At 37.5% G+C, this 26,749-nt stretch overlaps 2 protein-coding genes across 2 annotated transcripts in view; one reads left to right on the plus strand and one right to left on the minus strand.

The window, feature by feature from the left end:
- Nucleotides 1–26,749, plus strand: part of LOC131079876 (methionine aminopeptidase 2B) — a 132,681-nt gene that overhangs the window by 85,343 nt on the left and 20,589 nt on the right. Inside the window, exons 5-8 of the mRNA XM_058017916.2 lie at nucleotides 16,419–16,518; nucleotides 16,734–16,879; nucleotides 16,980–17,071; nucleotides 17,261–17,355. Of these exons, the coding sequence (XP_057873899.1) occupies nucleotides 16,419–16,518; nucleotides 16,734–16,879; nucleotides 16,980–17,071; nucleotides 17,261–17,355 (433 nt within the window). The remainder of the gene's footprint in view (nucleotides 1–16,418; nucleotides 16,519–16,733; nucleotides 16,880–16,979; nucleotides 17,072–17,260; nucleotides 17,356–26,749) is intronic.
- LOC131040368 (uncharacterized) lies at nucleotides 7,509–10,680 on the minus strand. Its single transcript, XM_057973272.2, has 5 exons — nucleotides 9,840–10,680; nucleotides 9,429–9,727; nucleotides 8,922–9,319; nucleotides 8,387–8,798; nucleotides 7,509–8,276 (listed from the first exon to the last, which is right to left on the minus strand). The coding sequence occupies exons 1-5, from the start codon at nucleotides 10,574–10,576 to the stop codon at nucleotides 7,672–7,674; spliced, it is 2,451 nt and encodes an 816-aa protein (XP_057829255.2). The 5' UTR covers nucleotides 10,577–10,680; the 3' UTR covers nucleotides 7,509–7,671.

A 26,749-nucleotide genomic window follows, 5' to 3' on the forward strand; every position in this document is an offset into this window, starting at 1 on the left:
TGATATGATAATGACCTAAACTTAATGAAGAGACCTAGGGTATGCAAATGCAAATGTATGACAATGGTAATGGAAGTTTGAATTATGAAATGGTATTACTCTAATGCAAGAGGACACATGCAAATGGATGACCCTTATTGATATGCAAAGGAGTATGACCTAGGTGAAACTTAACCTTGGTAATTGACAATGAATTTGCAAAATGCAAACCTAAGATGAACCTAAATCTAAGTGACATGAATGTTGAGACAAGATTTTGAAAAATGTTTGACAACCATGTTTGAAGGTGTCTTGAACTTTGTTGGATGAAATGTTCTTGTGTTTAACCTTGTTTTGAATCAATTTATCTTGTTTTTGAAATGAGACACAATTCAACTTTTGACAAGCAAAGAAGACAAGATACTTTAACTTAGACTCAAGACAATCATGCTCATTCACACATTTCTTATGGTAGGCAAGGACAGTAGGTACTTGAGAGGTAGACTCGTTATGAGATTCAAGGAGAATACATAGATGCTTGACCCCACGGGCTCCCCTCCACGGCACTCACTTCTCAGGGCAGCCAAGCATCAGTCCCCATGGAAATCTCCCCATGGCGAACTTAGTATCTCTTCCAAGTATCCGAACTTGTCCTTCTCAAGCAACTAGAAGGATTTTTGGCCTCTAAATACAAGGTGTTTAGTAAGGATTTCTGTTAAGCGTTACTCCTTGGTGTCACGCAAGCGTGATTGAGACACATGGCCCACCAAGATACCAAACAAATGTAGTCGCGCAAGCACGATTTAGACCATGAGGCCCTACTTAGATGTTGATATGAGAAAGAGTCCAAGGGTCATCACTTCCCAAGTAACTACAATTCCCACGTAACCCTTCCTTCAAAGCTTTCGCCCATCGGGTATTTATTTATAGTGAGTTAGAATGCCAAGGTATTCTAGCCGTACTCACTTTGAGTCGTTCCCTTCTCACGATTGTCACTTGCTTGCAAAAGCAAATGGTCGGGAAGGCAGGCCCTCTAAAAGGTAACACACAATTAAAACATGAGAATGATATCGAAGATCTGGATTTCTGATCACCCTAAGAAGGATGAGAGCATACTCTCCTACTCCAATGTCAAACTCAACAATCAAAGCAAACATACGTTCATTCCATCCTATTTAGAAATCATACTAGGTGCCTAAATATGAATTACAAACACAAAGTTTGGTTGTAATCCAAGGCAACCTGCAAAACCACCAAATTAGAGGTTTGATATGTGTGATCTTTGACTATCGAATCTACATAAAATTCGTTAGTAGTTTCATCTTTGTCTTTGCCATGCGTAATGCCAAGGTGTTGCACAAAGAATCAGTACCATAAAACCAAAAAGCAGAAACAGAATGCAAAACAAATCAATTTGCAAGTAAAAACACTGCTTTTTTTACCTCTGTTTCTGGCCTTACACAGGCGCAGAAGTCTTGACACAGGTGCAGAATGATGCAACACAGGCGCAGATCCCTTTGACACAGGTGCAGATTGCTCCTCCACAGGCACAGAAGTGCCCAGAAAGGCCTGCATTACCCTGTTTCTTGGGTTTTTCACCTGCAAATCATCTCAAAAGCACTCAAAAGCATGGTTAGGGGGTTAGTTCACGTCGGGTTCACCAATTAATGTAGATAGGAAATGTGGAAATCATCAAAGCAAATCAATATTAGCTTAGTTCAATCACGAAAACTAAATTGCAATGATAACAATCCTAAAAACACTCAATAAAGACATGAAAACAAGACATCAATTCAAACGCAAACCATTGCAAACTTGGATGTCTCCTTCATGTGGCTCCATTGTCCTTCTTTCTCCTTCAAATAGCTTTGTTTGTGGGTCTCACCTACTAGTGCATAAGCATGATGTGAAAGCAAGTAGACAAGATGATAGCGCAAGAATACTCGAAGCGTGATTGATTCGACCAAGGATCAGGGACCTTGATTGAAGAAATTCATCCAATTTATAGACAAATTGGAGAAAAGATCAGATTAGCATGAAAGTGATTCGAATAGAAATTCAAATCAAGAATAGCAAAATTATGACATGTGTATGACAAATTGCTATGCAAGGATTTATGACAATTTATGACAATTTATGACAAATTGCTATGCAAGGATTATGACAAGAATTTGAAATAGAAATAGACATTTAGGAATTTAGGAGAAATTAGAAAATTAGGTTAGAAATGATGACTTGAAAATTAGGTAAATTAATTAATAATTTCTCATTCATTAATTAATTTACAAAAATAGGAGGAATTAATTAGCCAATTAAATAAACATTTAATTGTGACAAGAAGACTTAGGATAAATAAATAAATTATTTATCCTAAAGAGAAAATGGAGAGAAAATGACAAACAAGGTTAAATGAATAAATCATAAAACCCTAGAAGATGAATTAGAAATGCAAGAGTGACAATTAGGTCCTGATAAAAGATAATTGATGTAGGGTCGATTTAATCATGATTCTGACTTGATAAATGATTTGATTGATAAACAATTGAAATTGGTTGACAAATTGACCAATATTGATAAAGAGGCCAAATTGATATGCGCCAATTGACATGATTGAAGAGGACAAGGATCGATGACAAATCGATCGCAAAATTGACGAGATTGACAAGGACGAGGATCGATGACAAATCGATCTCAAAACGACAAGATTGATAAGAGGACAAAACCCTAATTCAAAAGCGATAAAAATGAGGAATGCAAAAGAAGGACTCGATGCTCGCAAATGATAAAGACCAAGTACGCAACATAGAAGAAATGTTAATGCGACGCAAAAACCTAAAATAAGGCAATGCGCCAATGTTAAAGTATGACTCCGCAAGCGTTGACCATTTTTAGGTGTCTACACCCCCCATAATGGGATGGCAGATTGGACGAAAGCTTTAAAAGAATCCAACACTTTGTAATTAACAAAGCTTGCTGATTACTCATGATATCTCTGCAATGAGATTTCTTTTCTTTTTTGATTATCTTCCTATTATCTGCTATTCGATGTCCCTTGGATGATGCTTTTCTAACTCTTATATATCCCTCAACCTTGTTGGAGGGTTGTGACCCTTAGGCGATTCCCTTTCTCTTCAAGGAATGATATCTCTTCCACATGCCTCTTCATTTTTTTTAATTACTGTACTCTTTAAAAATCGCTGCCTTAAACCAGTTGTTAATTCTTGATTAATTCTTATCATCATCGCCATCTTAGGATCACTAGTTTATCTTAATGTTATCCCTGATCATTGCATTGACGAGTCACTAGTCTTCCAAAGTGAATCGCTACTTTATTCCAAGCTGTCATACTTCTTCTACATTGATAGAGGGTGACATGGCATCAAGATTGGGACATCACAGTCACCAGGCATACCACCAAGAACAAGGGTGTTACTGCCTGTAACTTAATAACAGTTCTGATCTGATCTAATCGATGGTGATCTACCTAGATGCTTTTGATTCCTTTCCTTTATATCTCTCAATGTGAGGGAGGGGTCACACCTCTTCATCATGTATGCCCTTTGGCAAGAGACACACCCTTTCACCATTAGCACCCTTGGAAAGAGTGCAACTCTTCATTATTTCTGCCCTTTGAAAGGGACACAACCTTTAATAATCAGATCTGTACTTCTTATTAAATCTGATCTGCACTTTTTATTCCACACTTCTCCCCTCTCAAATGAGGTAATCTTCTCTCTTTATATCTCATGTTTGAGGGAGTCACAACTTTTCATTCCATGTCTTTTGACCCTTCATTAACTTAATTAAATTTTAATTATATTTAGTTATATTCTTTTATATTTTAATTTTAATTTAATTTTAATATTTAATTTTTTAATTTTATTATTATTATTTATTATTAAATTCTATTCCACAATGGGGACATTACAACAATCTATAGAGACATAAAAAATGCTCTTGGAGAAATAAATTTTATTAGAATATTCATGTTATTAAAAATCTTATAACTTCAATGAATGATAGATCATAGAACTATAAGAAGGTTTCTGGGAAAAAGCTATGGAGGAGTTTTTGAATTTATGTATTGAATCACAGCACATGATTTGTCCTTAGGATGAAAAGACATGTCAGAATTTTGGAGTTGAGCTCCCTACATAGATGAACTATAGTCAAATCAAATGCATGATGCTAATTAGAACTACCATAAGAGAAAACAGTAATTGAACTTGTTAGATTTCTAGTTTCTGGGGGATTTGACAAATATGTGGTGAAGTCTTTTGCAGATGGTCTGTAAGAGTAGTCATTACACTAATGATATTTTCCCTCATGTTGGTAATTATCACAAAGCAAGGTGACCTACATCACACACAAGCACCTCATTAAATGAACAAGAAATGACTAGCCATTGCACACTAGTTAAGGTCTAATAAAAAATGTAAATTTTTAAATGTGATATCTCCTAGATTATTTGTATATCGACGAATGTTTGGCTATGAACAATGTTCCTTGTGTCCTTCGAGTTCTACATGATGTTCCCAACATCTTGGAGACTAGCCTAGATGTCCCTTTTTTTTCAAGATTGGATATCCCAAACCATTTGGTGCATAATAGTAAAAAGGTAACTTTTAAAAGAAAAACTTACTTTAATACTCAATAGCATTATATTTGCAATGGAATTCAATTGCATGGGATTAAAATGGGAAAAACAAGGAAAATAAAAATTGCTAAAAATACCAATAGAAAAAGGAAAAAAAATGCATTTGTTGCTTCATGCCGATCAGAGTGCATAGAAAGAGAAAGGAACTTCAAACTTGATTTTTAAGACATAAATAAAGATTTAATGTTGCTTGTTACTCTAGAATTCTCTTTAAGTGTCAAATTTTTAGTATTAAAGTACATATTGTTCTATACAAAACATAATTGGAGAATTCATATAGCCTCTAAGGCAGCCATGACTATAAATGTCATACTGAATGTGTGCCTATACACCATATTTTGATAATTAAAACTGTCTAGTTTGGTGTTTACATTTGCCTGGGAAAGTCTGAGGATTTGGTTACATGTAGTTTGAAGGCAAAAAATTATCAAAAACAAAGTACAAAGGCTTTATAACCGGAAAAATGCACCCATTATGAAAAACACTACAAAAAGTCACATTTTTTTCAATTTCCGGCATTTAAAACACATTCTTTTGCTTTGATTGCAGCCCCAACCTGGGTTTGACTGGGTAATAGTTACCTGGGTGTGCATGTAAGACCTAGCATGGGCAAATGATTTGGTGATGATTAGTTGTAGTTAACTGCCAGTATTTCCTGGTTTCTGCTACTATAGTATGATATTAAACTCTAATTACATTTTTTTACAAATAGGAGAAAAGAAAAAGTTGAGGAAAGATAACATCTTAAAATATCAATTGTTTTTGCCAACTTTGCTGGACAGGCCCAACTATTTTCCAATCTTTTGAAGTGCTCGATAGGGATAATATATATTATTCATAGTAAAAAGCCTGCTAGCCCGGGGGGCTAAAGTTCGCCTATGAATAATTAACAAATGTTTTCATTTATTAAAATAACCATTTAAATAGTACATGCTAAGATGTGGATAATATCATAGGAGTTACTATTTGTATTAATCAGTTCAATTTTTGGTGAATATAGTCCATTGTTCGAATTCTAACCCATTGGTGAGTCCAAGTTTGGAAAAATATGATGAAGAATTAGATAACTGGTGAAAACAGCCTATAAAACTTTAGCTGATTTCTACTCCCTGCTACTTCAGCACCTTATTACTATAATTTTATTTTGATGTTTTCGTTTTTTTTGGTGATCACTGGCCAAATGTCTCTATGTGTTGAAGTTTTGAACTATTCATACCAGTGAATAACTATTTTATGACACATTCAAAACATTTGTCTATATGTGTGAGAAAACCTTCACATGCTTTGTTGCTTAAAAAAGTCAATACACAGGCCTTTTTTGTAAGACTTCAGTGTTAATGTTGATCAGATTTTGAAAGTCGAAGAGTTTTAATTTTATTCTTTATTGCTGTTACTGCTGATGAGAGATAAATACTAATATTTCAATTTAATTCGACTTGATCTGGTGTATATCTGAGTATCAATGTCTTTGACTTGCACTTTCGATATTGTACTTGCCATGAATCGATACTCATCTCCATATATATATTATTTGGAGGAGCCGTGTCTTCAAAGAGTCATGCCTCCACATGAATCAGATTCGCGTGGAGTCATGCCTCTTTGACGAGGCATGCTCCTCTAAATTAATTGGCTGTGATTAGACAGCGATTACATAATCGAACAGCATTCTTTAATATAAGATCGATTCATAATTAGTAGTAACAGATCGATACATAATCGAATCTCATGATAACGATTAGTTCTCTTTATAGATTTATATATGATCGATTTAATATAATGCTAGTTTGTATATCACCGATTCTCTTAATCCGTTTATATGATCAAGGTGGATTAATATATGATTAGTTTAAATAATCGATTTTCATAATCAGCATGATTAACAATTACATACAATACAATTCTAAGTTATGTATAAATGTTCTTACATATATATATAAATGTTCTTACATATATATATATATGTTCTTACATATATATATAAATGTTCTTACATATATATATATATGTTCTTACATATATATATATGCGCATATATACATAATGATATCTTCCTAATTATTAATCATGCTGACTATGATCAGTAATAGAGATCAATCATGTATATGATATTTTTACTCCGACCGAAGCTACAAATCATTAACACTCCCTCTTAGCTAGGGAGGATGATCATAAAGTATACACAGAAGAAGCACATGAGGAGTGATGAAGATATCATCTCATGATATCAGGAGCAATGGTCTACAAATATCAACACTTATGACATTCACCAATGGCTCACAATATCCAATATGGTATGTGCACTAGCATCAACCATATGATGCCTACCATAGGGATCTAAATTTCATGGCATATTCACGGATATTAAAACACTTAACATCCACCATGACATATCTCAGTAATACAACTCATAGATATCAATCTCCATGATGCCCATCACTTAGTTGATATTGTTTTAAGAGATATGAACTATCATGACATGTTCACAGATATCAACCATATGATATCTATCATGATAGATAGCAAAGTTATTGTGAAGTCGTCACTTTGCAATAACTACCAAGAGAATACAAGTGATTTTCATTCAAAAGTAGTCACTTCTCAATGATGCACACAGGGACCCATAAATTCATGAAATGACAAAAGAGTTTATATTAAACATCTTTAGAATATATTAGCACAATCATAGTTGAACTACTCGCGACTCGGCTCGACTCGCCAAGCCCCTGGGAAAAAAACTCGGCGAAAACTCGGGAAAAACTCGGAAAAACTCGGCGAAAAACTCGGCAACTTAAAAACACGCTTAAACTTAGTAAAAAATGCATTTTTTTTGCAATTTTTAATGAGAAGATGCATCCAAAGAGTCAATAAATGATAACACAAAAGAAACAAGCTGATTCTAGATATATTTAAATGCAAAGTGTCTACAAAATCGCATCCTCATGAGGAATGCTGATGGCTGGAAGCCTGAAGCAAAATAGTAAATTACTAAATAGTTTTTGTAAAACCAAAAGTAAATACATCATCACAAATTACAATTACAACTTCCTCTTCCCAGCTCTAGAAAAAACATGGGGAGAGGTAGAACTAGAGGGTCTAGACTGTCTAGTTGTATAAGTCTGCTGTGGGACTGGGCGTGACTGTGCCTCCTCGCTCGGTATGGTTGATTGAGACTCATTCTCCATCCTGGATGAAGCTATGTCTCCACCTGCCTCTGGCACTGGCAATGAATCCTCATCCTCATCCTCATCCTCATCCTCATCCTCCTCAATGTCATCCAGCCTGAAACCAAATCCACCCCCCTCCTCCATAGCCTGCCTCTCCAAATCAGTGATGTCAGTGTCGGAAAACAATGGAGGCTGCTCCTGTGATGTCCAATCACTGTAAGGATCTATATCATCCAAGTCAATTGGACCACCTTCTAGTTCCTCTACCTTCTTTACGCGCAATCGAAGATTATATTGCACGTAGACAAGGTCATTGAGCCGTTTCTGCGCTAACTTGCTCCTCTTCTTCGTGTGGATTGCTTCAAACAAGCTCCAATTGCGCTCACAATTGGATGAACTGCAAGGCTGACATAAGACTCTGAGGGCAAATTTTTTGAGATGTGGGGTGTTTCCACCCCAATTTTGCCACCAAGCATCTGCAAAATAAATAAAATGGAAAAGTTAGAAAGCAAAGAGAAAAGAGAAAACATAATTTATCAATCATTTTAGTCTTTAGATCCCAAAATCCAAATGGCAAATGTTATACCTGGGGTTTGAGTGGTTCTTCCTCTCCTAGCCAGCTCTGAAGAGAATAGCTTACCCCTTCCTCCCTCATAATTTTGGAGCTCACTCACAATGAGGTCTCTCTCCTCAACATCAGGTACCATCCTCTCAATGCATGTACTGAGGCCCTCCATGACTTCTCCATTCGAATCTGAGTAAGAACCCCCGAACCTAAAACGAGGGTTGAGGAAGTACCCTGCTGCATGAATGGGTTGGTGGAGCTGATTGTTCCACCTCCTATCAACAATTTCCCAAATGGGATCAAATTTGAGCCTATCCCCCTTGTAGTAATTTTTGATAGACTCTTTGGCCCTATCCATGGCCTCATAAAGATATCCCATTGGGGTTTTATCCCCATCCACCAAGCGAAGAACTCGAACCAAGGGCTCTGACACCTACAATTAAAAAATACAAATTACAAAAAGATCAAAATTTAAATAATGAAGTTACAAATTAGTAATGAGAGACTTGAATCAAAAATAACTAAAATTTAAAAATTAAAGTTTTGAAGTAACAACCTTCACAATCTCTGCAGCCCTTTGTGCAAATTGGTTGTCGAAGACTATGCATGCGACAGCCTCTCCTTCAGGCTTCTTTGAATAAGGTGAGTTAAGCCATTCTCCACTCACAAACATTTGTTTCAAAGAAGTCAATGCAGCAAGAATGCTTTGCAACGTCAAGAAAATCGTTGCAAACCTTGTGACACCAGCTCTCACCAAATCTTTCCCTTGCGTGTGTTGTCTCATCAAATTTAGGACCCAAGGGTGATTGTAGATATATTTAGTGATCCTCCTTGCATCTTCCACAACTGGAGTCACCCACTCAAGTTTTCCTATGTCCTCCAAAAGAAGGTCAAGGACATGTGCTGCACAAGGTGTCCAAAAAAGAGTGGGGTGCCTCTCTTGGAGGATTCTTCCTGCAAAAGAAGAATTTATTCTTAAGAAATATGCAACCAAGTAAAACAAAGCCCACAACAAATGAGAATATTGCTAATGCCTAAAGGTGATAATTCAAAAGGATTCTACCTGCTGACACATATGCTGCTGCATTATCTGTGATGATTTGCACCACATTCTCTACCCCCACCTCCATGATGACACGCTCCAACATTCCAGCCAATGTTTCTGCATTTTTCACCTTGTTGGAGGCATCGATAGATTTCAAGAACACTACATTGTCCTTGCAAGCGACCAAAAAATTGATGATGGTGCGGTTCTTGCCATCTGTCCACCCATCAGAAAGAATGGTGCAGCCATAATTTGCCCAATCAATTTTTTGATCCTCCATCACTTCTCTTGCCCTAGCAACTGCATTTGTGAGCAACCTGTAAATGCAAAGTGAAATTAGGTATTAGTACACAATTTTGATTTAATAAACAAGAAATCTAAAATATAATTAAAAATGAAATCAAGTGGACTATGTAGTAATTTACTAACCTCCCACTCAAATCCCTGCGAGAAGGGGCCTTGTACCCCTTTCCTGAAACTGTCATAGCAGTCACCAAATTCAACCAATAAGCATTCTCCGCCACATTGAATGCAATGTTGTTGAAGTACCAAAAATCAGCAACTGCAATGTCAGTTTTCTCATGTACCTCCTTATTCCATCCACTAGCCTCTAATGATGGTTGTCCTCCAGGTGTGTTTCTGGGCACAAAATAATCACCTATCGAACCTGATCGTTGTGATGGAAGTGGAACAGGGCCCCGGCCAGGTACTCTACTAGAGGAAGCAGAAGCAATGGGTGAGCTGATGGACGGTTTGCGGATACGTGGGCCACGCCGAGAGCCCACTATGCCCTCAAGTGCTTCTTCTTCCTCTTCAAGGTCAATAGAAACACCTTGAGATTCAGCTATGGCTGATCTCATGGCTAGTTTTGCCCTCTCCCTTTGCAGTTTCTTCTCTTCCCCAGCTGCAAGAAGGGCATTCATTTGTCTTTTTATTTCTTCATTGGTCCCAGGGCATGCTCTAGCATCATGCCTATCTATTCCTGCAAGGTGGTATTTGAGGCGGTTGATGCCTCCATGAAGTATTCTCTCACACTGTATGCATATAATTGACCCAGGATCGGGTCCCTCATAGGCATACCTCCATGCCCCATCTCTAGCACCTCTAGGACGGGTGCCTATAAATCCAGATGGGCATGGATCTAGTGGCCATTGCTCCCTTGCCATGATTAATGCTTACTTAACCTACACATACAAAGTGCAAAAAAAAATTAACATTTTAGTTAAACAATTTAGCACTAAGCAAACTATCTACATTAGTTTAAATAAATTTAGACATCATTCGAAGTTTTTTTTAAAAAAAAGTAGGGTTTGAATTTTTTTTTGAAAACTAAATTCTTCAAAAAAATTGTGAAAATTCAACAAGAATTGTGTTAAATCTTGTGTAAATAACTTAGAAATGATTTAGACTACCTAGGAATCATTTGTAATCAATCTAAATGCAACAAAAAATAAACAAATTGTTTTAAAAAAGCATAGAAAAAAAAATTAAAAAACTTACTTGGAATCTGATTTTCCCTTCAAATCCCCTTCAAATCCCCTTCAAATCCACTTGGAATCACTCAATAACCACCCCAAATCACCTTCCAAGCCTTCCAAATGAGTTTCCCCCTTCTCAGCCCAAAACACAATTGAAAAACAAAAAAACAAATTTGTTTTAAGCCGTTTTCGGCTGTATACAAAACACGGGCGAGTTTTTTTCAAAAACTCGCCGAGTTTTTGGCAAAAACTCGCCAAAAACTCTGCGAGTTTTTGCCAAAAACTCTGCGAGTTTCCTGGCGAGTAGAAGTCGTTACTACTTGCCAGGGGCAAAAACTCGGCGAGTTTTTGTGACTCGCCGAGTATTCGGCGAGTTTGTCATCTATGAGCACAATAATAATGCTGAGACTCAATCTCAGAATTTACATTTCAATCATACCAAGCTTACCTCTGAAGTATTCGATCTTTGTTTGGGCGAGAGGCTTGGTGAGAATGCTTGTTGTTTGATCTTCAGTACTAATATATCTCAACTGGATTACCTTTCTCTCCACCATGTCTCTAACTTAGTGATAAGGTATTTCAATATGTTTGGATCTGTCATGAAATACTAGATTTACTGAAAGCTTTATACAACTCTGGTTGTCACAGTCGATGATGGTAGGATCCAAGGATTGTCCAAACAATCCTACAAGGAGTTTTCTCAACCATACTGCTTCTCGTGCTCCCATAGATGCTGCAATGTACTTTGCTTCTGTGGAGCTCTGAGCAACTGAAGAGTGCTTCCTACTAAACCAGGAAATCATAGCTGATCCTAAACTGAAGCAGCACCCTGATGTGCTTTTACGATCCACCACACTTCCAGCCCAATCAGAGTTTGTATATCCATATAAGTTTAGATTTACATTTTTATACTTGAAGCCATATCCAATTGTTCCACGAAGATATCTCAAGATGTGTTTTGCTGCAACTATATGTAACTGTTTCAGTTCACACATGAACTAACTGAGTGCATTCACAGCATAACAAATATCTGGTCTAGTATTGATCAAATACATCAATGATCCAATCATCTGCTGGTAGAGGGTGGAATCTGCTGATTCAGAACTTGCAACTGCCTCTCTTAACTTGTGTAAGTTTGTTTCCATGGGAGTGGACATAGGCTTACAATCCATCATTCCAAACCTTTTCAGAATGTCAATAGTGTATTTCCCTTGATTTAGGATAATCCCATCAGTCTACCACCATACTTCTAAACCGAGAAAATAGTGTAGATCCTTCATGTCAAATTCGGATGCAAGGTCTTGTTTACACTTGATGATGAGATGCTCTTCGCATGTGATTAACAAGTCATCAACATAAAGAATAAGAATTAACATATCTCCATTTATTACCTTGAAGTAAAGGTTCGGATCTGCATCATTCTTTGAGAAGCCAAGTCCTGATAGATAGTGATCCATCCTTTCATACCAGGCTCGAGGAGCCTATTTGAGCCCATACAAGGCTTTCTTCAATTTGCAAACATGAGAGTGTTGTCCATGCACTACAAATCCTTTAGGTTGTTCCAGATAGACTTCCTCCTCTATTACGTCGTTTAGAAATACAGTCTTTACATCCATTTGATGGATTTTCCATCCCTTTGATGCAGCAATAGCAATCACAGCTCTGACAAAAGTGTATAGGGCAACAGGAGCAAATGTCTCTTCATAATCAATTCCCTCCTTTTGAGAGAAACCTCTGGCAACAAACCTTGCTTTGTATTTTTCAATACTTCCATCTGCCGCATGTTTGATTTTAAAAAGCCACTTAGAAGACACCATTGATTTGTTCTTAGGCCTAGGTACAATGTCCGAGACATCATTCTTGAGAATAGACTTATACTCTTCTATCATGGCTTCTTTCCAGGCTTGATGTTGGGAGGCTTCCTCAACATTAGAAGGTTCTAAATTTATGATTTCACTCATTAGTGCAACATAGCTGGAGAATCTATTTGGTCTTTTATTTTCCCTGAAAGTTCCTTTTGGAGCAATATAATTTTCAGCCTCCTCAATCATCTTCCTATCCCATAGTGGTCTTTTCTTAGTCACATTAGTGTCTCTAGGTTTGTCATTATAGTCCATAGGTTCAATGTGATTGTTCCCTTCAATTGATTCGTGAGTCTCCCTCTGAATCTCAGAGGAGTGATCCTTTTCATCGTATTGAGGAGATTCATCATCTGTTTCATTAACATCTTTAGATCTTTTGAATGCAATATCCTCTTCAAATGTTGCATCCCTGCTTAGTTCAATTTGTCTTTGACCCTAAATATAGACCCTATAGGCTTTAGAAGTTTCACTATACCCGACAAAGATTCCCTTTTTTCTAGAGGGTTCTAATTTAGATCTTTTCTCCTTGGGGATGTGAATGTAAACAGAGCAGCCAAAAATTCTTAAGTGACCTATGTCAAGTTTAATTCCTGTGAATGCTTCTTCAGGAGTTTTGTCATCAAGAAAGGAATGTAGACATTTGTTTTGGATATACACAACAGTACTAGAGGCTTCAGCCCAGAAAGAGGTATGAAGGTTCTAGTCATGCATCATGGCTTTGGCCGCTTCTACTATAGTTTTGTTTTTCCTTTCTGCTACCCCATTTTGTGAGGGTTGTAAGGAATAGTGAACTCCCTCTTAATCCCAGCATTATTACAAAAAGTTTTAAAGTTTTCAGAGATGTATTCCCCCCCATTATCTAATCTAAGGGTCTTAATACTTTTACCAAATATGTTTTCTACTAGAGCCTTGAATTCCTTAAACCTTTTAAGGACTTCATCAGACTCTTAACACTTTAGAAAATATATCCATGTCTTCCTAGAATAATCATCTACAAAAATAACATAATACAAAAATCCTCCTAACGAGGATACTGACATAGGTCCACATAAATCAGAATGAACAATTTCTAATACATTTTTGGATTTACTTTCACTATTATGAAATGTGCCCTTGGTATTCTTTCCTAACGCACACCCTTTGTAGATTCCTTCATGTTCTTGAGTCAGCTTAGGTATGCCTATCACCATTTTCTCTATAGAGGGTAAAGCACGAAAATGAAGATGCCCTAATCTTCTATGCCATAATTCACAAGTGTTAGAAGATTCATGAATAAGTTCTCGTGAAGGAGAGGTGCAAAGTTTGTACAGACACCCATGTCGAACTCCGACGGTGTGTGCCTTCTTGATATTTGAGTTCTTAGGCTAGGCTAAGACTTTTCCATCCATGAAGGTGATTCTGTATCCCTTGTCTTCAAGAGCTGATATGGAAACCAAGTTGCGTGTGATGCCCAACACAAATAGTACACCTGTTAATTTAAGTGAGATGCCTGATTTTAGTTGAATGGTACAGGTTCTGATCCCTTTCACTGGGTAGTTTGAATCATCTCCAATTGTGACTTCCTCATCAGAATTTTCTACCATTGTGTCTAGGTGCTCTCTAAACCCTGTTATATGTCGGGATGCCCCACTGTCTATTACCCAGGTGTTAAGGCTAGTAGATACTTGACTGGAGAGAGCTGAGTAGAATACAAGTCTTTCGGAATTTGAGTTGGCCTTACTGACTTCTACAATTGAGGCTTGAGGCTTGGGGCTTGGGCCTATTTGGGCACTTTACAGCAATATGACCATATTTATCACATCTAAAGCATTGAACTTTAGATAGGTCCCTTCTCCTTTTGAATGAACACTTCCCGGTTGAGTCCTTGCCTTTCTTCTTCTTGAAGTTATTTTTCTTTCCTCTTTTGTGCGACTAAGAACTTAGGACTTGCATGTCTTCATTTGAAGAGTTTATTCCAATCCCTCTAGTGATCAATCTTGATTCTTCTTGTATGCAGTCGGTTTTTAATTGATCAAATTTGGGAAGTTTGGATCGTGCACTAATCCCTTGAATAAATGATTCCCAAGAGGTAGGAAGCCCGTTGAGTGCCAGCATGGTTAACTCCTTGCTATCGAATGTATGACCAATTGTAGATAGTTGGTTCCTTAGCTCCGTTATCCTCATGAAATATGAAGTGATAGTTTCTCCTTGGTTCATCTTGATATGGTGGAGTTGATGTTTCAGAGCAAGAGCCCTGCTAGTATTATTTATCTCAAACATGTTCTCTAGAGTTGAGAACATTTTATAGGCTGTATTTAACTTTGAGATAATAGGGACGATGTGATCTTTTACTCCATCCACCTATAATTTCATGGGCTTCTTGTTGTTCCTTGTCCATTGAAGTTTCTCATCTTCTTCATCGGGTTCGGGTATAGCCTTCTCCACAAACATGTTCAATTTGTGTTCCTTTAGTGTGAGCATCATCCTAAACTTCCATGTACAAAATTTACAGCTCCTTCAAGACGATCCTCGGGTCTAACTCCATTCACCATTTTGTTGAATATAGAATTCTAGAAAATTCAATGGAAGTTAGTTGTTTCTTCTTGTAAATCTGATCAGATCTTTCCTCACGCTAGCTCTGATACCATGTTAATGTTGATCAGATTTTGAAAGTAGAAGAGTTTTAATTTTATTCTTTATTGCTGTTACTGCTGATGAGAGATGAATACTAATATTTCAATTTAATTCGACTTGATCTGGTGTATATTGGAGTATCAATGTCTTTGACTTGCACTTTCGATATTGTACTTGCCATGAATCGATACTTGTCTCCATATATATATATATATTATTTGGAGGAGCCGTGTCTTCAAAGAGTCATGCCTCCACGTGAATCAGATTCGCGTGGAGTTATGCCTTTTGACGAGGCATGCTCCTCTAAATTAATTGGCTGTGATTAGACAGCGATTACATAATCGAACAGCATTCTTTAATATAAGATCAATTCATAATTAATAGTAACAGATCGATACATAATCGAATCTCATGATAACGATTAGTTCTCTTTATCGATTTAAATATGATCGATTTAATATAATGCTAGTATATATATCACCGATTCTCTTAATCGGTTTATATGATCAAGGTGGATTAATATATGATTAGTTTATATAATCGAATCTCATAATTGATTTTCATAATCAGCATGATTAACAATTACATACAATACAATTCTAAGTTATGTATATATGTGCTTACACACACACACACACACACACACACACACACATATATATAGATATAGATGTATATAATAACACACACACTATATATATATATATATACATAATGATATCTTCCTAATCATTAATCATGCTGACTATGATCAGTAATAGAGATCAATCATGTATATGATAGTTTTACTCCGACCGAAGCTACAAATCATTAACATTCAGATCATTTGAGCTGATCACTTACAACTGTCTAAGTTTTTGGTATTTGGTTAGTCAGTTTGAATAAGAATATATCAGAGGTCATTTTCGATCAACTTACTACAAATGGTCTTCTGAAACAGGATTGAAATAGGCATTGTTTGTAGTGCCTAGCATGGATTCAACCAAATAAATTTCTTATTTTAAGTTTATTGTTTGCAGTAATATTTGAATGCTAACTTGAGCTAATTATTTCAGTAATTTATGGCGAATAACATCTGAAGAGAAGCGGGAACAAGAACGATTAGAAAAGCCTATCTACAATGCCGTGCGTCAAGCAGCAGAAGTGCATCGTCAGGTTATTGTCCACCATGATCTGAACTTGAAGTATGCTTGTCATGTGGAGGATGTTACTAATTAATGACTTATCTAATTTTTTGTCTGAATGCACTACTATCATCTTCATATTTATAAGGTTCTCTTGTGAGTTATTTGTTGATAGGCTACAGGCTGATATATGTTTGGAGATATGCAATTTTCTAATTGTTTTTTTTTGGCATTTTGTTTTGGAAGGTTCGAAAGTACATCAGGAATTATATAAAGCCAGGAATCCTTATGATTGATTTGTGTGAAACATTGGAAAACATGGTGCGCAAATTAATTCAAGAAAATGGACTCCAAGCAGGCATTGCCTTTCCTACCGGTTGTTCACTGAACTGGTAGGTTTAAAAGCATGCTTTATCAGCATTGAAAACATGTAAACAACTTTTAGATCTTTCTATTATAATTTATTTATGATTATTCTGTCATTAATGATAGGGTTGCTGCGCATTGGACACCAAACTCAGGTGATAAGACTGTTCTTCAGTATGATGATGTCATGAAATTGGACTTTGGAACACACATTGAAGGTACATGCATGTAAAATCACATCAATGTATTGTAAGTTTCTGTGTTTACAATCTTACAGGATCTTATTATTTTGATATAATAAAGGAAGAAACCCTTCACATTGATTTAATTTTGTATATTATGAACATCGCTGTTTTGTCACTTTTGCTCATTTTTCTTGTTATTAATGGCTTCCTTATGTACTCCAGGACATATAATTGATTGTGCCTTTACGGTAGCATTCAATCCAATGTTTAACCCACTCCTTGAGGCTGCAAAGGAGGCTACAAATACTGGCATTAAGGTATGTCTAACTGGATGCTCAAAACTTATATTTACTTGTTCACAGGGCTGGGTGCTTTAACTAGTGTTTGATTAACTTGATAATTTAGATACAAAATGTTATTTCTAAATGTGGAAAAATCAAATTTATTGTTCAGGCACTGTAAATAGCTACCTTCTATTCTACAGTTCTATCCATTTTAAGTCAAATGTAATAGTTAATGATCTTCATCATTCCAGCAGTTATATGCTTGATTTTTTTGAATATCTCTGATCATGATAAATTTTCTTAAATAGTAGTAATAATTGAGAATAAAAGGAATTACAACTTTTAGTATGAAGGTTATGTGTATAAGGATTTTGGTGAAAATAAAAGCAGGAAACTCATACATATACTGCACATATCCTAGAAGTGCCACAATATTCGACGACTATTATTATTGAACAACCATAGACTAAAAGTCTTCTCATGAATGTCTCAATACATTACCACTTTTTAAGGGAGGATTTTGGCAACCTCCTTAGGAAAAGAGTTATGATAGGGCCACACTGATCACCCCTCAAGTTAAAGATCAAAAGTTGAGGTGACTAGATAGTGGGCATTATGCTATGGTGGCTTGGGTGTGAATATATTATTTGAGCATATGTCAAGTTGAAAGAGAAAGAACCAACGAACCACGGGGATGTGTTCCCCCATGTGCCCGCGTTTTTGGGACAAGGACGGGGCATCCCCCCGCCGTCCCACCACCACCGTTGGTACGTCTGAAGACGGGGGAAACGTCCAAGCGTCTCCATGACGTCTTAGGGATTCCCAGGGATCCCTCAAGTGTCCTAAGGACGTCTAGAAGTCTCCCATCCCCAAACGTGAATAAAGTTTAAGTTTCATTTTTTTTTTCTAATTTTTAGGGTTAGGGTCGAAACTTAATTTGATGTAGGCCCCATCCATGCCCTCTGTGCCTTACAAAACCCCCTCAAATACTCTCTTTTTCTCAAATTTGTTTTTCTAGTTTTTTCATCAGCTATGTGAAGAGGAGAGAAAAGTGTGATTGGAGGAGTGAAAAGAGATAGGTTGAGTGAGTGCAAGTGCAAGAGGAGTGACAAGGAGCAAGAAGAAGAGGAGGAGGATTCTACAACAACTTGGAGAGATTTTTCAAGCACGAGATAGGTTTTTTCTTTTTTTTTTGTTTGTTTCATTTTCTGATTTTCAATTTCTTTTGTTGTTTTTTTTTGTTTCATTTTCAAAATCAGATTTGATATTGAATCTTGAGGGAAAAATGATGAATGATTCCAATATTGGAATCATTCATCATTTTGCCTTGAAGATTCAACGTCAAATTTTAAATTTTGTTTGCCTTGAAGATTCAACGTCAAATTTTAAATTTTGTTTTCAAATTTGTTAAACTAGGCTGAAACTAGGTGCTTATTGAATTTTTTTTCATTTTAATTTTGTGAAATGCAATGTCACAATGAGCTCTAATGACATGATTGAGGATGAGATAGAAATTAATTCTCATAGTGAAAATGATTCGGAACATGAACCTGAGGCTGAGGGGGGTGACCATGGGGCTGATTCTGGAGCCCAATCTAGTTGCGTGGCAAGTGCAACAGCTAGTACAGATTGCTCTTCCGAATTACTGGCACAGTATGCTATGCAAGTGGTGGCACAAGGCACATTGGAGACACATTGGAGACAAGTGGTGGCACAAGGAAGTGGCGATGCAACATTTGTGGTCTCACACAGTTTGGCAACATTACTAGAGTTAATGCACTCTTCCTTTTTCTTTGAGGAAAAGGTGTGGATTCATGTCGTTTTTTGGAAGATCCTAAAAACATCGCATATAGAATTGAGATCAACAAGATTTGGGGCATTCCTGATGATTGTGCAGATGCAATGCCTACTACTTTGTCTGATAGGGCACAACTTCAACAGGGCCAGCTACATGCTTCGAATCATACATTGCAGACGAGAGGAGTGATGTTAGGATATTCGTCCACTTCCGGTGTTGTGGTCCAATCACAAGAGGGTAAGGGGATATGCAAGTTGCAAAGTAATCCCATAGCTAAATTGTTCAATGTGCAGCTGAAGGATGAGATAGATGATGCCATTGGAAATTTCTTCTTTGTCAATGGCATCCCATTTCATGTAGCTCAACCTCCTTATCATAGGGAGATGATGTCTATGGTAGCAAGAGGAACATCATCATATGTGCCACCAAGTGAGACCAAATTGAGGACCGCGATATTGGATAAGAACCATTCCAAGATCAATGTTTTGATGGAGAAGATGAAGGCATGTCGGGTGGAGTCTAGATGTAGAATAGTTATGGATGGGTGGATAGGCATTAGCCATCATCCACTCATGAACATCATAGTTACATGATTAGAGGACCCATACGTTCTCAAAGAAATTGATTGTTTAGGGCATCGCAAAGATGCTGATTTTTAGTTTGAGGTCCTCAGAGAGGCTATTGAGGAGTTGGGCTAGAAAATGAGGTCCAAGTAGTGACAGATGCAGCACGTGTGCAGAGCTATAGGGAAACTTATTGAGGCAGCCTACAGACATATTTAGTGGACTGCATGTGTTGTGTGCATGCCATGAACAATGCACTCAAGGACACGGGAAAGATTGATTAAATTATAGGAGTGGTCACCAAAGCAAGAGATGTGCAATGTTTATCTGCAACCACCACACTTCACATGCACTCTTCATGACCTTCTCAAAGGAGTTCTTGAAACTAGTTGAGACTATATATGCATCCTATTTCATTCTTTTGGAGAGAATGATTGAGTTGCAAGAGGCACTGCAACTCATGGTTATGGTAGAAGAGTGGAATAGGTGGGTCGAGGCCAAGACAGAGAAGGGGAGTGTTGTGATGTTTTCACACATCGCCCCATTGCAAATGGGGACCCCCTACTTTTTAGGCCCTTCCGGTCTTTTGGCTTTTTTTTGGGTCTTTTCATAGCAGTCTCGTCAGTCTCTCTGCTTTGCAAGTGTTCAGGGATCATATTGATCAAGTTTGCTTTTTGTTTGAGCGAATTTGATTAAGTCTAGGGCTTGTTTTGTCAATTTTAAGGTTTTTGTCTTTAGTCCTAGACTTTAGGGGTTTCTGTTAGGATTTTGGAAAAATTGAATGTAGAACTAGAGTCAGGACCCTTCAAGGAACCTTCTAGTAAAATTTGAGCGAATTCTAAGCACTTACTATTTTTGGTATGTCTATTTTTAGTAAGTTTCACTACCTCTCGAATTGGTCTAATTTTGTCAAAAATCAAACTTACTATTTTAGTAATTTCTATTTTTATTAAGTGCTTTCCTGACCTATTTTTTCCAAACCCTAACATTTTGAAACACTTACTATTTGGGAAAATCTATTTTGGCAGACTGAACGTTCCTGAAGATCATTTCGAAATCCGGAAGAGTCAGAAAGCAGACAAGTTGGATCAAAAAAATGGTTAAGTATGGAACTCCTATTCCAAAAGTGGAAAGCATGCAAAATTATCTAAGTCTGGAAATTCACATCAATCCACAAATGTCATCCTGATCTGGAAATGGCCTGAAATTTGACTCTGAAAATGTAAAAGATCTTCTAAAACCTAGAATTTGCATTATAATTCCTAGAGATCTGAAACCAGTCTCAAACATCCTGCCAATATATACATGAAATATAACTTAAAGTAAATGTTATATTTCATGTATATCCTGATGAAGAGAATGAGGAAAAAATTATGAAAATCCTTCCCCAAGTCAATTCAGCGCCCAAGTTTGGGCAAGGGCGCTAAAACAAGGTGTCCAAGGAAAGCGTGGAAATGTTGAAATTCCACCAACAAAGCAAATTAGCGCCCAAGAAGTGGATAGGGCGCCAAATAGAGTTGAGTGTGGAAAAATGGAAAACAATGAAATTCCTTCCCAATGTGCAAATGGCGCCCATGGAGAGAGTAGGGCGCTAAAGAGAGTATTCTTGGAAAATGTGGAAAATGAAAATTCCACCGTCAAGCCATTCTAGCGCCCAAGGAAGATAGGGGGCGCTAGAAGAAGGGGATCAAGGAAAACTCCAAAATTGCAAGATTCCTCTATCAAGTGGAAATAGCACCCATGGATGGAGAAGAGCTCCAAAATCACCACGACAGGGATAAACACTTCAAGATGAAATTTCCTCCATCAAAGTCAGAATCCCATGCCCAGTCAGGAAGTTGAGAAATTTTCTAAGGCATGGAAATAATGAAATTCCTTCACCAAGCCGGATTCCACGTTCAAGTCAAAGAATGAAGAATGAAGAGAAATTGTCTAAGAAATGAAAATCCAAGGATCAAGGAGGAATGGAAAAGTAGAAATCCCCTTGGGAATTTTTTAGAAAAATCCATTTTTAGACACCAAATCTCGTCTGAATTTCAAAAATTTTTGCAGAATTTTTTCTCTCCTTGACCAAAACCCTAATTTTGTGGAAGATCCCTAAAAATAGGATATGGTGGAAAATTGTTGAAAATCTCCTCCAAAGCAAGGAAAGTTCAAAAAACTTCAAGAAAATTCTTCATGGATCAAATTCTTCTCTCCTGAAGTTTTCTCTCTCCAAGGGTTTCTCGCCAAGTGGCAGCCAGGTCAGCACATATTGAATTAATGGCAGATTCCTTTTGCATGCAGTTGTCACGTCCAGGAGATGATGGTGCATTTATGGTTTCATGGTGGCACATTCTTTGCTGGAATGTTTGACCAAGGGACGACTAAGTCAATGCATGGCGGGGTGGTGGAGCATCTTTTGCATGTTGTCGTCGCATGCGAGAAAGGTGGACACTTATGAAAACATGGCAATTTCGCATGTAGAACATTTAGTGCATGTGGCCGAATTTGGTAAAAATGGTACATTTAATGCACAAACAGATGCTATTTTGGGTACTTTTGAATTAATTGTATAAGGGCATGATGGGTTATTAATTGTTGATTCCCACCTTGTTGCATCATGTGTGGGGAATCTTTTAGGGAAAACCCCAATTAGGGTTTTGCATGTGTCCTCAGGGCATGAAGTCTATATAAAGGGGTGACCCCCCTCATTTGTAAAGCGGGAGGAAGACTTGTATGAAATTGTTGCGATAAGTTTTTGAGATAATAACAGTGATGCATTGTTCTTTGATGGAGTTCTCTTAAGTTATCTTTCAAAACTTGCATGGTTTCACCTTCCTCACTTAGAGTAGTAGTATAGTGCTTTGATCTCAATAGAGAATGTAATGGTGTTTGATGGATTTCCATGGTTCATACTTTTTGCATCTGGCTGATTGTAAGTTGTAGTGTAAAGTTAGCCTGAGCCACCAAATTTGTGCTAAGTTCGATTGTGAATAGTTGTTTGGATTGCGTCGTGTTGGGTATTCAAATGCACTTTCTCAATGTGAAAATCCTTCAACATCCTCAAAATATTGCACCGGTTCTTGCGGAGTTGTAGTTAAACTTGGCGAAGCAAAGCTTGGTTTATTTGGAATTTGTCCACCAGAGCACTATTCATTGATATCATTTCCGTCGTTAGTAGTAGATTTAGATCCTTCTAAACCCTTTCCCCTTTATTTTCAGTTCATTTTAGTCCATTTGAAGCAGCAGCATCACAAAATTGTCGTATCCGATGATGAAGTTCCAGCCACAGTGAAGAAATGAAAGAACGATCCAAACGTAAGGCCCCTTGGATTACCAACAATCACATCCGCCAACTGAGTCATGTCGGTAGCATAAAGGATCCTTGGAGTCGATTGTTTGAACTTCCTGCAATCTTAGCATGCAATCGCACTTTGATCAAGAGAGAGTGAAGTGACCATTAGGCAACTTTATTCTGTGTCAAGCGTTGTCATAAAAAACACATCAATAGGGAGGAGGGTGAAGGAGATAGTGAAGAGTGACATGTTTTGGAGTGATGCAAAATACATAATCTCCATCATTGCTCTCCAGTTTTCGAAGTTATCAAATATGGGGATGGGAATGCACCTACCTGTTGACGTGTATTTTGTACACAATCATACACAGAATAAAATACCCAAGGGTACCTTATCCTCTCTTGAATAAAGTCTCTGATTGCTGAAGATGTCGCAAAAAAGGATCAATCAGGGTGACTCCAATGTTCTTTTATGTAGGGTCTCTACGTGTGGATAAGCACCAGTGGTCGTTGTGATTGCTGTTTCATCAAGGGGACTTACATATCCGAAATGCAGGAACAAGATTTCCTAATACTAATGAATTCCAAAAAAGATCAAAGGGTAAGGCTTGCAAGAGATAAACTCTAATCTAATCCTAAGAATGACTCAATGTAGGCTAGACTTGGCAAGATTCTACCAACTTCAGTATTGCCAAGGAATTACAACTTTACTGAAACTGATGCGATCTTCTAAGGTGAATAATGATTTTCAAATCATCAAGAATCATAGGCACTACCATGAAGGTACATATCAATGACTCAATAATGAATGAAGGTTTATGCAATCCAAATATTTCCAGTCAACCACACAAGGCGTCCTTACAATCAGCAAGAAGCTAGTGGTTTGGAGTATGAATCTCACCAAAGATCAAGCCCAACACTTAGTCCTTCAAATTTTAAATACTACTTTGACTGAGAATGATTCAAGAAAGTAAACAACCATGAAGATAGCCATAAGAATTGCAATAAAACACCATAACTTCAATATTTTATTGATCTCAAAGCCATCATAAACAACAATTGTTTGATATTCCTTCCTCAAAGCTCAATCTTGCTACAAAATAACTTGCTTCTCAAAAAACTCTAACTATTTCTTATTGCTCTCTCTTAATTCTATCTCTCTATATCTATCTATCTATATCAAAATGAAAATGAATGAGGGTATAAATAGCATCCTCAATTACAATGAACGGTCCAGATCAAAAGAAGATCAATGGCCAAGATTATGACACCTAAACCCTAATTAGGGTTTTATTACAAAAGTTCCCTTTTTATTGCACAACATTAAATGCATAGCCAAATATTAAACTTGGCACAAAAATCTAGGAAACATAGACCAATGATAATTAAGGTGCCACATCATCTATAACAACCTTTCTTCTAGAATCTTATTCCCTTTCCAATGCTCCTTTTTAGCATATGCAATGAATCTAGACACGATTCCTTCGATCTCAGCAATTGGAATCTCAAGAAGATTCTTCATTCGTTCCTCCAAGTGGATGACCTAATCGAAAGCCTTGAGAAGAGCAGCGTCCCATCCAGGTTCAAGTTCTTTGATCTTCTCAATCAGGAGCATGGTGGCAAACATCTGATCCCGTTGCTCATTTGTAATAACATTCTCATCTTTGCAAAAGATGACCTTGACTCTATCTTCTAATTCTTGCAAATCCACATCTGTCTCAACTGCAATCCTCCTGCCAAGAATAGTACATAATACTTCAAACACCTTGTCCTGGATCGGATGGATAATCTCTTCAACTTGATTGCATTTGTTACCGATGTCCTCAAAAAGAACTTCCTTCATCTGGAGTAAAGTTGACCATTGGAGTAAACTATGAGGTCCTCCATCTATTATCTTTTCTTGTGCTAAGACCTTCCTTGATGTTTGTCTAATTACTTGCAGGACAGGAATGATAACATCCTTAGTATGAGCAAAAGCAGCTACAGTTATCATTAGGTTGTGGATGACCTCAAGAACCTGAATAGCTCGGTGAATGGTCTGCATCATCCTTGTTGCAAATTCAATAGCAACTGTATGGGATTTGTCAATCCAAGAGCTCATAAGCTGAACCAAACTCCTGACTCTCTCTGCCTCGCCAATTGATTCAAGGGGAAGTGCCTGTGCAGGAGATACTACTGGATCCTGACGTCTCAAAGGCTGATTCAGATGGCTAAAGTAGCCTCTCCAAGCACTGACCTCTCGCTCAAGCTTCCTACTCTTTTCCATTTCTTCTCTAAGCTTGTCCTTAAGTGCCTCAAATGAATCAGTGGCATCATCCAACGTCTGCTCGGCTGTGAGTGGACCAAGCTCAAATGTCTCTACATCATATTCCTCTGCGAGGATCTCACCTTCATACTTGTCCACTGCTGGTGTAGCTATCTGCAATTTCCTAGATCCTGTCTCATCTCTGATCATCTTGGACATCTTGGTGGCTTTCCTCTTTTCTGTCACTTCCTGAGAATTTCCAACAAGGCTCTCTAAATCAATCACATTATCTTCGTCCTCGATCACAATCACCCTTGTTAGTCTCTCTTTTAACCAATCTGGAATAGCAGATCTTGTTTCTCTAACCTGTATCTCATTAGGCAATGTTTCTTCTTCTCTGAGAGGAGATGTCACTTCGTCCTCGTTTTTGTCTTCATGTAGCTCATTGACTTGGAGAGATCGGCTTGATGAACGTTGAGATGCCTGTCCTTCTTCATGTTTATCGTTTTGTACCATTGATTCCATAGATTCCTCCATTTCAAGTGTCTTCTTCTCTTGTCGAGAAGATGTGCCGGATGAATGATCTCGGTTGGCCTCTGGCTTCTTCTTGGAGGATTCCCTTTTCTCAAGTCTCTCTTTTCTCTTTGAGCCTCTAGGATGAGGATTACCCTCACTTACGCTTCGAAGGTTGCCTTCGCTTGTGCTTCTGGGATTAGGATTACCTTCACTTACACTTGCTCCTCCCTCACCTGGCCTTTCCTCCAAAGTAAAAGTCATAGATATGCCCTGCTCTCTCAACTTTTGATGTTGCACATCAACCCATCTGCGAGTACAAGACAAAACTAGAGCCATCAAGGCATCTAGATCCAAAATTTCAGGTTCGTTCCAATCTAGCCTTACTGCTTTGCTTTCTCGGTCATAAGATGATTGGAGATGTCTGCCACTATCCTGAGCTTGGCCGGCCACTCTGTAAATTTTGCATTTTCTGATAAAGTCTAAAGGCAATCTGGAGTGCATCTTTCTTTTCACTTCAAGATCATCTAAGAGATTCATCACAAAGTCCTCTACCTGAGGTTCATGTCTGTATTTCCTTCCGACTGTCTCTTCTATATACCCATAAGGATCAAAACTCTCTCTCATGGCAAAGAATGAAAATGAATATAAAGCTAACTCCTTTTCTGCATCATCCATGGCTAGAGCATTAGGACATACCTCAACTGAATTTCCTAGTATGATAGGAACAGGAACTCCATTTCCATGCCTGTGTCTGAATGCCTTTGCATACGTTGCCAACTGTCTAGTTACCTCAAGTAATACTATTCTGTCTGTCGGATATCTTGGCAACATGTAGGGAGGTGAAGGGCATCCATGAACTCTAATATATGTAAACTTCTGAAATTGGATGAACCAAGCACCGTACCTCTTTACAAGCTCTTGTGCATCTTGAGATAGCCGATTGTGAATCCCGCCTTGTAATGTCCTGGTAATGTTCATCGTGAAGGTATCATTGACTAACTTGTAGTCACTTCCTGGAGGATGATGCA

This window comes from Cryptomeria japonica, chromosome 10, assembly GCF_030272615.1.
Source record: "Cryptomeria japonica chromosome 10, Sugi_1.0, whole genome shotgun sequence".
Taxonomy (NCBI): Eukaryota; Viridiplantae; Streptophyta; class Pinopsida; order Cupressales; family Cupressaceae; genus Cryptomeria; species Cryptomeria japonica.

Coding starts and splice junctions, on each gene's coding strand:
- LOC131040368 (XM_057973272.2), bottom strand. CDS start 10,576: ATGGCAAGGGAGCAATGGCCACTAGATCCATGCCCATCTGGATTTATA. Junction 9,728..9,839: donor CGCAGGGATTTGAGTGGGAG/GTTAGTAAATTA, acceptor TTGCATTTACAG/GTTGCTCACAAATGCAGTTG. Junction 8,277..8,386: donor AAGAACCACTCAAACCCCAG/GTATAACATTTG, acceptor TTTATTTTGCAG/ATGCTTGGTGGCAAAATTGG.